This window comes from Polypterus senegalus, chromosome 8, assembly GCF_016835505.1.
Source record: "Polypterus senegalus isolate Bchr_013 chromosome 8, ASM1683550v1, whole genome shotgun sequence".
Lineage (NCBI taxonomy): Eukaryota > Metazoa > Chordata > Cladistia > Polypteriformes > Polypteridae > Polypterus > Polypterus senegalus.
This window is the reverse complement of record NC_053161.1, coordinates 95,139,117-95,154,094: the sequence shown is the minus strand read 5'-3', so window position 1 is coordinate 95,154,094 and position 14,978 is coordinate 95,139,117. Positions and strand designations below refer to the sequence as shown.

The 14,978-nt window shown below is 35.7% G+C and overlaps 1 protein-coding gene across 4 annotated transcripts in view; it reads left to right on the top strand.

The window, feature by feature from the left end:
- LOC120534138 (voltage-dependent calcium channel subunit alpha-2/delta-1) overlaps positions 1-14,978 on the top strand; it is a 690,895-nt gene that overhangs the window by 639,044 nt on the left and 36,873 nt on the right. For all 4 annotated transcript variants that reach the window (XM_039761461.1, XM_039761460.1, XM_039761459.1 and 1 more), the window contains 3 exons: positions 12,887-12,968; positions 13,697-13,759; positions 14,767-14,870. In XM_039761461.1, the coding sequence (XP_039617395.1) occupies positions 12,887-12,968; positions 13,697-13,759; positions 14,767-14,870 (249 nt within the window). The remainder of the gene's footprint in view (positions 1-12,886; positions 12,969-13,696; positions 13,760-14,766; positions 14,871-14,978) is intronic.

Sequence of the window (14,978 nt, the reverse complement as noted above, 5' to 3'; positions counted from 1 at the left end):
AACAAGCAATCATCAACAGTTTTACAGAGCAATCTGTAAATATAGCACAATAACAAATACATTTTTTCTTTCACTAGTTATCTCACATTTTTTAAACTGTTTCTCTATTACTATTTGCTATTGCCTGTGATACCAGAATAGACCCTGGCTTGCAACACTGCATTTTACAAAACCACTTCAGAAATGCTTATGAATGGATGCAGTTTAAATTGTAAACTAGAACGGCCAATAATATTTCTGTTCTTCTTTTGCCAGCATACTGTCTACATTGCAGACTACAGGGAGCTGTTTCTCTGCACCAGTTTAGTAATTTTATAAAACATCTTTAAAACAGTTTTTTCTATTAATCCAGTTGATGGAGCTACTCTTTAAAATATTTTTCATTAGTAGTGGCAGGGCAGGGGTGTAGACTTTTTTTTTTTAATTCTAGTTTAAAATTTCATTCATGCCTTTTTTTGCCAGGTTTGGACTTTCAGGCTCCAGTTTAATGACTAGATGGGTGGATTTGATAAATGTTTTGTTGCTTACGTATTTTATTATGAAGACTAAATATTCATGCTTTCCATATGAAGTATAATTGCACATTTCATGAAAATAAATATAAGAAATGTAAAAAGTAAGGTCTTAAGCTGGATCTGTACTACTATAAATGCAACCCTAATCACTATAAAGGTATAAATGTATTATACACTTGCGAGTGTTTTATGGTAACTTTAGAAACATATGAATGAGTTGTTAGAGACTTTGCAGCACATACTGCATATTAAACTTTATGTGTATCGAGCTTTCCTTTTGGTTTTATTGATATCTTTAACACAGTTCAGTGATTGTTGAGGTGGACTTGTTTGAGGGTTACAATAAATCTCATAAAAACAATGTGACCTGAAGTCAACTTTATTTGAGCATACAGACCATTAAAGTATAAAACATATTAGACAATGTTTTCTGGAAAACATATTAAAGAAAACAGATTTGACTATTAAACCATATGGTGCACTTTCGATGTCCATTCACTACTTATGGCAACTTCATTATCTAGTTACCTTGTGAAGAACAAGCTGCTCTACTGGGAATCACACCCAAGAAATCATAAGGCCGCTTATTGAGAGACAAGCTAAACTTTTCCATACTTTTAAAATATATACTTACATTAGTATATTTATAATACATCTATGTGTGTATGTATATTTATATATATATATATATATATATATATATATACAGTACATCCGGAAAGTATTCACAGCGAATCACTTTTTCCACATTTTGTTATGTTACAGCCTTATTCCAAAATGGATTAAATTCATTTTTTTCCTCAGAATTCTACACACAACACCCCATAATGACAACGTGAAAAAAAGTTTACTTGAGGTTTTTGCAAATTTATTAAAAATAAAAAAACTGAGAAAGCACATGTACATAACTATTCACAGCCTTTGCCATGAAGCTCAGAATTGAGCTCAGGTGCATCCTGTTTCCCCTGATCATCCTTGAGAAGTTGCTGCAGCTTAATTGGAGTCCACCTGTGGTAAATTCAGTTGATTAGACAGGATTTGGAAAGGCACACACCTGTCTGTATAAGGTCCCACAGTTGACAGTTCATGTCAGAGCACAAACCAAGCATGAAGTCAAAGGAAGTGTCTGTAGACCTCCAAGACAGGATTGTCTCGAGGCACAAATCTGAGGAAGGTTACAGAAACATTCCTGCTGCTTTGAAGGTTCCAGTGAGCACAGTGGCCTCCATCATCCGTAAGTGGAAGAAGTTCAAAACCACCAGGACTCTTCCTAGAGTTGGCCGGCCATCTAAACTGAGCGATCGGGGGAGAAGTGCCTTAGTCAGGGAGGTGACCAAGAACCCGATGGTCACTCTGTGAGAGCTCCAGAGGTCCTCTGTGGAGAGAGGAGAACCTTCCAGATAGACAACCATCACTGCAGCAATCCACCAATCAGGCCTGTATGGTAGAGTGGCCAGACGGAAGCCACTCCTTAGTAAAGGGAACATGGCAGCCCACCTGGAGTTTGCCAAAAGGTACCTGAAGGACTCTCTGACCATGAGAAACAAAATTCTCTGGTCTGATGAGACAAAGATTGAACTCTTTGGTATGAATGTCATGCATCACGTTTGGAGTGAACTTCTTCCACTTACGGATGATGGAGGCCACTGTGCTCACTGGAACCTTCAAAGCAGCAGGAATGTTTTTTGTAACCTTCCTCAGATTTGTGCCTCGAGACAATCCTGTCTTGGAGGTCTACAGACAATTCCTTTGACTTCATGCTTGGTTTGTGCTCTGACATGAACTGTCAACTGTGGGACCTTATACAGACAGGTGTGTGCCTTTCCAAATCCTGTCTAATCAACTGAATTTACCACAGGTGGACTCCAATTAAGCTGCAGCAACTTCTCAAGGATGATCAGGGGAAACAGGATGCACCTGAGCTAAATTCTGATCTTCATGGCAAAGGCTGTGAATACTTATGTACATGTGCTTTCTCAGTTTTTTTATTTTTAATAAATTAGCAAAAACCTCAAGTAAACTTTTTTCATGTTGTCATTATGGGGTGTTGTGTGTAGAATTCTGAGGAAAAAAATGAATTCAATCCATTTTGGAATAAGGCTGTAACATAACAAAATGTGGAAAAAGTGATGTGCTGTGAATACTTTCCGGATGTACTGTATATATATATATATATATATATATATGTATGTATGTGTGTGTGTGTGTGTATATATGTATATACTTAAACCCGGACACAGACAGACATGGACTCTTTTTCTTTTCTTCTGTCACCACCACTCCTCTCTTGCAAGCACCATCTTCTCTGGCTCCCCGAGTGGAGTGTGGCGGCCTCCTTTATGCTGCACCTGGAAGTGCTACAGGTGCTTCCTGATTATCATCTGGCTGCACTTCTGTTTGTGGCAGAAGTGCTGCATGCCAAGGCTCTGGAGCTGTCTAGGCGCCCCGCAGGGTTGAGCTTCAAAGCTCCAGTTTATGAGGGGCTGCCCTCTCATGTACCGGTGGAGGTACTGTTGGTGATATGTCCACTCCCCTGGTCTTCTCCTCAAAAGGGCATCCCGACCAGGCAAGATCCCCAGCTGTCCATCACAATATATATATATATATATACTTCTTAAATGTGTAGGTTTGATTATTTACAGTACTTTAAAAATGTCTTCCTTTCTTTTCACTTTTACTTTTCTTTCATTAATGTCTAAAGTTCCCAGATCTTGATCTTTCAGCCATTATCAATGTGCTAACTGATCGCTTATCCTAACAGATAGATAATAAATGAGTGAGTGTTATCCTATCTCTGACACACTAACACTGAGTACTTTCAGGCAATGAGTCATCTATCTATCTATCTATCTATCTATCTATCTATCTATCTATCTATAATAGAACACAAATCTTTGCAACAGTAATGCCCACCTGTTAGTTTCCCCTACAATGACATCTTACAGTGCACTTCTGCATAAATTTAAATAAATAAACTTGTTGTGGACATCCTTGTATGACAGTGCCCACTTTCACCCTTCTGTAATCCTGATTACATATGACGCCATGTCACTCCCAGTGTTCATCTTACTCAGATCTCTTCAACTGAACATCCTTAGCTACCAGTTGAGTTGGCTTAGTTGTGAATGTTAATGGGCCAGTCCAGACATTTTGGGTGTTTATGGACATCATTCACTATTGTGTTTTAAAGTGACCATGTTGAGCAGTGGGTATACAGTATATTTTGTGCACCTGTGCTATAAGACCTGCTTCTTTCAGTGTACAGCAAGAAACCCTACAGTGAAAGCAAAAATCTGCAATGTCTTAATGTAACATGTTTGTGAAGTCAAAATTTAAACTCTAATCATATTTCATTTATCATGCTATGAGTATTGCAATGCAAAATAAGACAGCAATAATTTGCAGATCTTATGCTTGAGGGGAATTTTCTTTTGTATTATGCTTTTGTAATTGTTTTAACCTTAGTAATGTTGTGGTTATTAAAAGAAAATTAAAGAAATACTGGTATGTAAATGGATCAAAAACTTATTTGCCACTTTGTGGCAAACCAGTCTTTAACTACTGTAATTTCCTTTGTTATTAAATCCATTTAGGTTTTACAGAACATTGATTAAATCTGAATTTGATGGGGCTGCTTTATGTTTGGGCCCAGGTATTTTAGCACAGCCCCACAATTCTGTGATCACAAAGTATATGTCAATATCAGTAATGAGGGAAGAACAATGCATAAGCAGGCCACAAAACAGTACCAGGAACATCTTTGGAAACTTTGAGAACCTTTATCTAACCTAGACAATGACTAATAACAATGCGACGTTTAGACTATTAGCAACACAACTCATTTGAACAACACTGGATTATAAATACATTTTACATGTAATGATTCTGAGTGTTAGTTTTTCCCATTAATCTGGAATCCAGAATTTTTTATCTATCTATCTATCTATCTATCTATCTATCTATCTATCTATCTATCTATCTATCTATCTATCTATCTATCTATCTATCTATCTATCTATCTATCTATCTGTCTATCTATCTATCTATCTATCTATCTATCTATCTATCTATTCTGCCTTTCCCTTTAGTTTATCTCCTGGCCATTTGTTTGTCTGTGTCTGTGTATTGCCAATCTTATGTCATACAGAGAGTGCTTGAAATCATGTTAAGAGAGCAGAGTTGATTTCTTAGAGAATCACAAATACGAAAATGTTAGTTTTACCAAAACAATGACCCATAAATCAGAAACAAAATAGTGGGAAAGTCATAGCTTGCGAGTTCAAGCATCCATGTTTTAATGTAAATGTTTTGATCAGAATTATCACGAAAACATCTCTCAGAATATTACATTTTATGTAATGTGCATTTGTTAATGTTTAGAAATGTTAGATGATAATTAAAGTTTGTAATGTAGCAAGTAAAGAATAAAAATAAAAGAAAAACCCAAGAACTCCACCACAGCACTAAAACACAGATTGATCTGTTGATCAGTTGGCAGTTTCAAGGCAACAAAGGACGAAATCTCAAAAAGACATGAGCTAAAAAAAAACTTTCCCTTGAGGTTATATTTTTATATGTCTACACATCTTTTCACGCTACAGAAAAGCTACAATGAAAAACTTTATTTAAATATCCCCAGCACATATCAGTCTATGTACAGTAAGCTTTAATCTGTAAATAATTAATAAAAAACTGAAGCTTTCACTGTCTGCCAACAACAATTTCAATGGCTGAATTTAATTGGACCCAAATGACATGAAATAGGGCATATTGTTTAAATTACTTAGAGCAGCCAGAGACACCATGTTTAATTTAGTATTACAAAATGCTTAGTTTTGTAAGATTTTGGACTCATGTATTCGTGATTGGTCATTCTAAGTCTTAGTTGTTTCTCAAATAATATGAAACTAAATCTCTTACTAGTGAGGACCATGTAGCAGAAATAAAGATGCTTAGTTAACACAAACAAATCAGTTACATTAATTTTTCTGGAGGTTTCACTTTAAAAAGAACATTGATATTAGTTATAGTCTATATTTATGTTTGATATTAAATATTGATGGCAGCATTATTGTGCAGTAGTACTGCTAATCATTGCACAGAGTTTGCATGTTCTCCCCATGGCCACAAAGGTGTCCCCTAGGTGCTCCATTTTTCAAAGACTTGCAGGATAGGTGGATTGGCAATGCTAAATTACTGTATCCATGGTGTGGGTGTTAATGCATGGGTATCTATGTGTTGCCACTGCATTGAACTGGCATGCTTTCCAGGGATTGTTCATGCCTTGTGCTCTATGCTTGCTGGCTCCAGCTTACCTGCCACCCCAGTCAGGATAAAGCAGGTTTGGAAGAAGAATGGATGAATTAATAATAGAAGTACGAATAAAATAGAAGGAAGGTGCAGAGAATGAATTCATTCTCAAATTAGAAAACTTTAAGGGCCACTTAATAGGAAAAAACATCAAAAAAGACTGACCTTACATGGCCTGAGACATTGGAACACACCGACCAGATTTCAGTTAATGCAGCATAGTTGTTCAAAAATTTCTGAAGATCTTTGTGGTCCAAAACAGTAGTAAAGTTAAGATGAAGCAATAAGGGGACATCCTACATAAATGACAGCTGTTCTGATGTTAGGGTGAACTTAAAAATCAAAACTGGTAGATATACTATTAATATATTATTAATTAAATGTGGGATCAGCAGAGTATAAACATTACAATTTAGATGTTTCAGACAAAAGAGGGATAGTTAAGCAGACAAACATTAGCCAAAACAGGTAAAGAGTGCATTTCTACATTAGGGTAACAGTTATTATAAAGAAACATTGATAGGGAATGAAAATTCAATATCAGTAAAAAAATGTACTGTCTTTGTAGGGTCAGTACATCCCATGGTATGTTTTCACCTTCCTCTGACCACTTGTTGTTAACTACATATTGAGTAGCAGCAATTCACAATTTTGTGAATGACTGTGGGAGTGGCAGCAATTGTAGAAAGGTACAACCTCTGACATTTAAGGATTGATCGATTACTCTGAGCTGCTTAAATAACATGGAGACAAGTTCAAAATGGGTTCAGGCTAATTACCGAAAAATCAATAAAGATAGTAAATACTGTAAAGAAGCAAAGACAAGGTCAAAAAATTACGAAAGCCCCAACACGTTCATCTGTTCATTCATCTTTCACACCTACTAATCCAATTCACAAGTGGTAAGACGGAGAACAATAAATCTATACTAATAAAAGGCAAAGCCCTCACTGACTGACTCACTCATCATTCTCTCACTAACTGACTCATCACTAATTCTCCAACTTCCCGTGCAGGTAGAAGGCTGAAATTTGGCAGACTCATTCCTTACAGCTTCCTTACAAAAGTTGGGCAGGTTTCATTTCGAAATTCTACGCGTAATGGTCATAACTGGAAGCTATTTTTCTCCATATACTGTAATGGAGTTGAGCTCGAAAGCCGTGGGGGGTGGAGTTTCGTGTGACATCATCACACCTTCCACGTAATCGTGTGAACTGACTGTCAACACAGTATGTAGAAAACCAGGAAGAGCTCCAAAAAGTGCTGAAGAAAACATGCATTATATAATTGAGAAGGCAGCGAAACAATAAGAAGCGAGCGAGTGACATATACAACCATATTCATGAGTGCTGCTACTTCAGAAACAAAGCACGGTGTAAACCTAAAGTTTAAATTAAGTTCATAGACACGCTGCCGCTGGCGTTTGTCATGCCCACGGGTAATGCGGGATACAAGTTTAATGAGAGGACGCAGGATATAAACGAGAGTTTTGATCACTTTGTAACTAAGTTAAAATTGCAGGTGAAGGGCTGTGCTTATGCAAATTCCGAGAGACTGTGTTTGTGGGGATTGACAGTTAAGGCGGGTGGGGGAGTCACGTCATCATCTCCCCTCCCATTCACCTCATTTCGCTCTGAGCTGAGCTCCGCAGCTAACGCAGTCTTACAGAAGGGATTTTGTGACGCTGCTACCAAATACTCACAAAAAAATCCACAAGTTACTTCACACACTGTCTCTAGAGTTTCTCCACACTGAATCCTCCAGGCACTACTTACAAAAGGTTACATTGACAATCGTGTTACATTATTTTTAAAATGTTTCCTTTTCTTAGCACAAGCACAGCACAGCAACACTCATATCAATGACAAAACAATTACATTAACAATCATGTTACATTATTTTTAAAATTTTTCCTTTTCTTTTTCATAACTTCTTTAACACACTACTTCTCCGCTGCGAAGCGCGGGTGTTCTGCTAGTGTTTAATAAATTGTAAATTAGGAAGTTATTCTTATTAAAGCTGTTGCACTTGCTAGTAAGGCCAGTCAATTGATCTATAGATTGTCATTATATTTGCAATAACAAATGCAGTATAACTGACATCTGCTTGATAACTTTTATTATTGTTTCATTTCAGTTACAGATTCAACTCATAGTATTTATATGCCTTTAAATAACATAAATGTAGACTAACATAATATGGAATATAATCAAATTATTGTTCCAAAACGTATTTAATAAATTGCTGAATTTGAATTCGATAAGCAAGTTATAAAATTAATGTATTGGTGGATGGGTATGGCAATTAGTTAAATTTAAATGAAAACTACATTTCAGTTTGTTATTATTCCTTTCTTAAACATTCATTAAACCTTTTTATTTCTTTAAATCTCATGGATTGCACAACATGCCCTTTAAAGGAATGTTTTTTGGGGGTGTCTGGTTTCATTATATAGTTTCACTCCTTGTCACCTCTCTTTTCTCAAGGTAATAATAATAATAATAATAATAATTCTGTACATTTATGTAGCGCTTACCTCACTTTTCAAAGCACATTACACAATGAGTGAGAAGCCACATCAACCACCACCATTGTGTAGCATCCACCTAAATGATGCAACAGCAGCCATTTGGCACCAGCACACTCACCACACATTAGCTGTAAGAGACAGTTAGCCAATAAGAGACAGGGGATTATTAGAATGACCAGGCCATGGTGGGCAATTTAGCCTGGACATCAGTGTGTATATAAAGGAGAAAGAGCTTTACAGGAAGCAGTGATGTATGGCTCATCGTTTTACTGTCTTTACTGAATTAATCTTTAAAATGTGTGATCAACTGATCAGTAGTGTTTGTTTGTCAATGTTAATACTTATAAAATAATATGCAGTATGCAGCTATATGCATTTAAACACTATGTACACTATATAACATTATAAAATCAAGAAGAAGAAATCTACAGTAATCATAATACCAATTTAATCACCTTTCTTCTCCAAACATGTTTTTCCACAAGCTTAATCATATCTAAGAAGATATTTTTTATTGAGCAAAATTGTTTAACTTGTAAAGTTGCCTAATGGCCTACACCTGTTTTGCAAGATCTATTTGTTTTTGCATCAAAATTCTCTGATTTATATGTATTTCTTTATATTATGTATACACACTTTCCTGAATCTCAAATGGTCTGGTCTAACTCCAAACATCTGACAACATCATCATGAATAACATGAACAAAATCAGATGTAAGTGTTGAGACTGATGTGGCCTCTCTAATATTGGGTTGATACATCATTTCAGAGTTTGGAATGTTACAAAATCTGCCTCACATGGTGCTTTTATTTTTGGTTAGAATTAATAATGTGTCTGTAAACAATTACACTATTATGCCATCCTTAAGGAGTTTGAAGAAATCTGAAATAAAGCAATGATATAATTAGGCCAAGCTGGTGTGCAGACACATCGGGAGAAGACGTGCAACTATGGTTCCTGCCAGACTTTACCAGGCTGAATATATGTGTAACAGTGGCATTGTTGGCAAATGCTGGTGGAGCAGCATGGACCTGGGAGAGAGGCGCTTTCATAAAGAAGTTGTGCAGAGGATGTCTGTGTGTGGGTGTGTGTGCATATGAGAGAGTAAGTGAGTGAAACAGAAAGAGAGATAGCAATGATAAAGTACATGGAGATTCTCTCGAAAGAGGCCCTGAATATTCTGTTGTAACTCTCATTAGGATGTAGTAATCTGAACCAAAGAATATGCTATATACCTTAACGTATATGTAATCAATTGAATTACATGCGATGCTGGAAGTGGTTTCCGTTTTCTGCCAGAGACATTTTGACGCGGCACTCCATGTTCCTGAACGTAGCACACCCCAAAGGAAGAAGTCTGGTGGTGTCAGATTTGGCAACTGTGGTGGTCAAAGCCCCTTTGAAATTATCCTGTTGCAGAAGAAGGACTCAATTTCTGCCATGCTCCTTGCCGATGTGTGATACATTGCTCCATCTTGCTGGAAGTAACCTTCCATTAACTCACGATTATCCAGTTGATTCTGACATCGCTTAAACAAATTGGTAACCCTGATGTGAAGTCAAGTGAGTGAGTGAAGGGGTATGGGCTGTGTGCACCCAGAAGTTGCAGGGGGATCTCAGCTTGCTTGACGCTCCATATACTGAGGAGCGCATTGCAAGTCGTTTTGTTCAGATTGCTTTGTCCTAGCGAGAGTTATTACAGAATATTCTGGACCTCTTTCAAGTGAATGTCCCTGTACTTAGAGAGTAGTATTTATTAGTGTTGTTTTGCTTCATAAATCCAATGGCTTGAGTATGTGGCCTGGAATGATCCTGGCTTAGATCCACAGATGGAGGTGGGGCAGGTGAGTACAGCTGCTGTTGTCTCAGACCACAACTGAGTTGTGTGAGGTGGGCCCAGCAACACCAATGATTAGACAGTAGATACAGCAAAAAACAAGATCATCAGATTTGCATGGAAGAATCCATGAAAGATGAAATCTGTGACAGCATCATTGGAGGGTGGCTAATCAAGGAGACGGCTTCTAGTAAACCTCACCTGGGGGAGCAAGGGAGAGAAATTATATATCACAATACATTGGGATACTAGCACCGGTAATGATAAAATGGTAGCCAAATAATGCCATAAAGGATCACACAAACTAAGAATTTATCCATATATTATTTTGTCCTAGAGTACAACCAAAAAATTACAATATTCAAAGAAATCAACACTGAAAGTAGATACACTAAGGGAAAATTAAGGTTTTCAGACAGTGAAATGGAAAATCCTCCAGAATTGTATTGTTATGATGTTTTCACATGTGAATAAGTTGATAATCCCCCAGCAGTAACAGGGAATACCAAGGAGATACTTAATGATTTTGAAATTGTACAGGAAGAAGTGCTGCTCGGATTAGAAAGGCTGAAATCAAACAAATCACCAGGACCAAATAATATTTATCCTTGAGTGCTTAAGGAGGTTAGTGAGTGCATAAACCCTTAACTTGGCAAACATCACCTCACACAAATTTTCTAGACTGGAAGATAGCAAATATTATCCCATTTATATAAAAAGGATGATTGAGTGGATCCAAGTAAGTATAGGCTAGTAAGCTTAACATGTATCACGGGTAAATTAATCTAAATAATTATAAAGGAAAAGACTGAACATCACATGCAAGAATAGGTGTATTTATGAACAGTTAGCATATGATCAGATGGGTAGATTGTGTTTCACTAATATTTTGCAATTCTATGTGTAAGAAACAAAAGGATTAACTAGAGACACACATATGATATTGTTTACCACAATTTTCAGCTAACATTTAATGAAAACAAGTCCCACATAAGAGGCTACACATGAAATTAAAATAATGTGGAATTCAGGGCACTATGTGTATAAAGTGCAAAAACTGGCTCAAGTAATGGGTTCTGGTGCAGGAAACCTTATCAGAATTTCACAATGTTAACAGTGCTAGCTCTCAATGAAAATTTCAACATACTCTATAAAGAAATATTTTTCTAGATAAGAAATTGCATTGACTGTATCATGGAAAGGTGGAAATTTTTGATCATGACAAATAAGTTGAGTTTACTAAAAAAAATTTAACAATACATGAAATTATTAGGGCAAGTTGACTGCAAATTTAATTTCTGCAAAACAGCACCATCTACTGGAAGATGAGAAGCAGCACTCCACTTGCCCTTTATGTAGCAATGCTACTGATATATAGTCTACTAATTCCAATCATGTCTCTTAGCCACATTCACATTCTAAGCACTTGTGTGGCTCATTATAGAGTTGTTATTGTCTGATGGTTACCTTCACAACTCTGACATCATATTACATTTAAAAAGACTATATTGTAGAGTTCACATACATGTATTCTGCTGTCATGCGATTTGTCTTAACTGAAGAAACTGAATTGCCCTGTTGTTAGCGTTTGTCTATGTTGTGCACATCTTAGCTTCCCCTCTGTGTTATGATTCCTGAGTGTTTTGCTCTCACTGTTCTGTCTTATCCACAGCACTCTTATCCACATAGAGATATTGTAACTTTGGAGTCTTTAGCAGCAAGTTCAGTATGCACCGGATGTGTACGTTGTATATATGCTGAGTGGGAAGTGCTACTGGGGTAATGCATTTTTTCACCTATATGAGGAACCAGTCTGGAGGAACAGGGACTAAGAATACTAGTGAAATGTGAACGAAAGACAAAGAGACACCCCTATTATTTGGTGCCCCTCAGATTTATTCTTCAATGTTTTTCCTCCTCACAAATATGGCTTAGTTTTGTATTATTCAAGTGTGAATTGTAATTAAAATGTCTGTTGACAGCACTGTTGCCAACCCAGTGAACTTTAGTTTTCTGTATTACAAGACTAATAAAAAAGATGTTAATTATAGCAGGATCAAAAGCCTTCATATGTTTGAGATTCACATCTAGTGAATTTAGTAGCCTAACTACAAATTGGAATTGCAAAAGAGGGCAGATAAAACAAGTGCAGTATCATAGCCAGGACTCTACCAGATGTAATACATCTGTATTTGGCCATTACAACCAAACTTTCCAAAGTGTAGAAAAGTCTTGGCTATAGTCCCAAAAATGTTAACGACTATCAAGGGAAGGTCTGGAATACTTTATGACTTGTGTTTGCACGATACTAATCAAAGGCAAAGGGAGCTGTTTTTACAATGGCGTGGATTGTTAGGAAATAGTATAAATTGTAATTGTTTTTGTTTTGATAGTAAATGGTTTTGTTTTAAGCATTTGGCCTAAACTAACATAATCATGTACTTGCTAATACTGACGGTTGAAAGGGGCTTCTCCTCTGCTGACAACTTGCAGCCCAGCTTATTTATGCTACAGAATATTTATATATATTTTTAACTACTATGTCAATTTGTTAAATTTGACACTAAAAATACTGCAACAAGTAATTAAATAACATCTTCATAGAATTACTTTACTTAGTGGATTGACTATGCAATACTACACATTGGTAAGTTTCATATATAATATTTTAAAACAAATCTTTTATATTTTAGGTAATGCCATACTGGTTAACCGACTTTTGCTGGATGCTGGATTTACAGCTGACCTGGTAAAATACTGGAAAAATCAAAATCCGTAAGTACTTCAACGATTTTTTCCTTGTATCTTCCAAGCACTGCATTTTTTAAGACTCTGTACCATTATGTAATGGCAACTTAAAATAAAAAAGAAATTTTTAGGAGTCTTGCAGATCAGTGAAACATAAGTACAGCAGATGATGCGCGCAACTAACTTTGGATATCAAAGATTAGAGAAGATGGATCAATCTATTAATGAACCCACTAAATTACTTTGTAAAATGAGTAATGTTTAAAGTTTTTAATTTAACAGATTTGTTTAAACTTTACTTTTTGAATATTGATGGGACTACAGTGACATGTTTCTCGTTGTGTGGTAAAAATAAGCTCTATTAATAAATTAAATATCATCTCGTTTCCTGAAATTTTCTTGCTAGATCTGCTGTAGGATGACCCACCTCCATGTGTTGGCAGCTTTCCGGGGTGCTTGCTTGTATTTTATGTTTTGAATTAGTGACCTTTGCATCCTTATCTATCTGCATTTTCATACTGAGCCCACTTCAATGAAATTAATTAATCATAATTCTAGATGTGAATCTAATGGTTTTGTATTAACTTGAATAATGGAATAGGATAATAGGTGTCAAAGTGGAGCAATTATCAAGCAAAATGTCTAGCGTAAAGACGCTGAAATGTTACAAAGCAAGCTGTTCACTTTAACAGCCCCCTTTTAGTATTATTTTTTCTTTTTAAACTCAAATGTGTTTATTTATGTTTCAAATGTAGTCGAGGAGTTCTTGCTAGGTTTGCTACTACAGATGGCGGGATCACAAGAGTTTACCCAAAAAGGTAAGGACACCTTTTCTGCTTTTTTCTTTTTTGTAGTGTTACTTTAAAGCGTATGCTTGTTAAATTGTAAGTAACAAAATACAAGGTCGGTCCCCCAAAATGCAATAAACCATGACCATATAAATTGACCCAGGCATGTGGGTCTAATCACTTGGCATGCAGGATATGTTTATTTCATTACTTACAAGTCAAGTTTTAAAATTATATGAATGATCACATTTTAAGAAGAGAGCTTTGCATACATTGAATTAATAAGGCGTCTAAACACACACTGCATTGTGCTATGCTTTGTTTCACTTGATAAATATGTAAATAAATGGTCTTGAAATGGAAGTTGTGTTGTAATTATTATTAAACTTTAACCTTTTAAATGTTTTCCCTTTCAAAAATATACATGTTTTTGATTTTTTTTTTTCTGACACTACAAAAGTGAATCTGCAAATTGATTTTATAAACCAGTTCTTGTAAAGCATTTTAATGTTTTAACAATTATCATGACCGGCTGGTTTAAATTGAGTAAAATATTTCATGTGGCCACTATAAAGGGAAAAAAATGTAACTGTTCCCTTGAGTCTTATCATGCTCGCATTCTATAAGATAACATATTTCTTTCATGTAGAGACAAGGTTCTTTTGTGGATGAAAGTAATTCTTTTTAAAAATCACAACATATTCAAAAAATAGCACCATACACTTTTGTTATAAACACTGTTTTACATAGCATGTATTATTTTATACCAAAGGAATTTGTGTAAATCACATACAATCCACATTTTCAAAGCAGCCTGATTAAGATTAATATGATAACACTCACATGTGTATATAAATTTAAAGTCTATTTAACTTTTTAGCCTTTTACTGGAAAAATTAGCTTGACTAGTGTTTGTTTTTACTAACCTCCAGGACTATTATAGTTCATAAACACATAGTTCTCATTTTTACAAGGGAATACCAGTAGAAAAATGAAAGCAATTTATTACATCTTTATGCTTTATCCATTTCTTTCAGTTCGGGAGAAGAATGGGCTGAAAATGCTGAAACCTATGAATCTAGCTTTTACAAGCGGAGTTTAGATAATGGATTTTATATCTTTACTGCACCCTACTTCAACAGTAAGTTTATTTAATTTGTCTATTTTTATTTTTTAAATATACCACTGAGCTGCATTAAGAATTTTTAAACTGTAAAAAATAAAAAAACAATCCTGTTTTTTTTTCTTT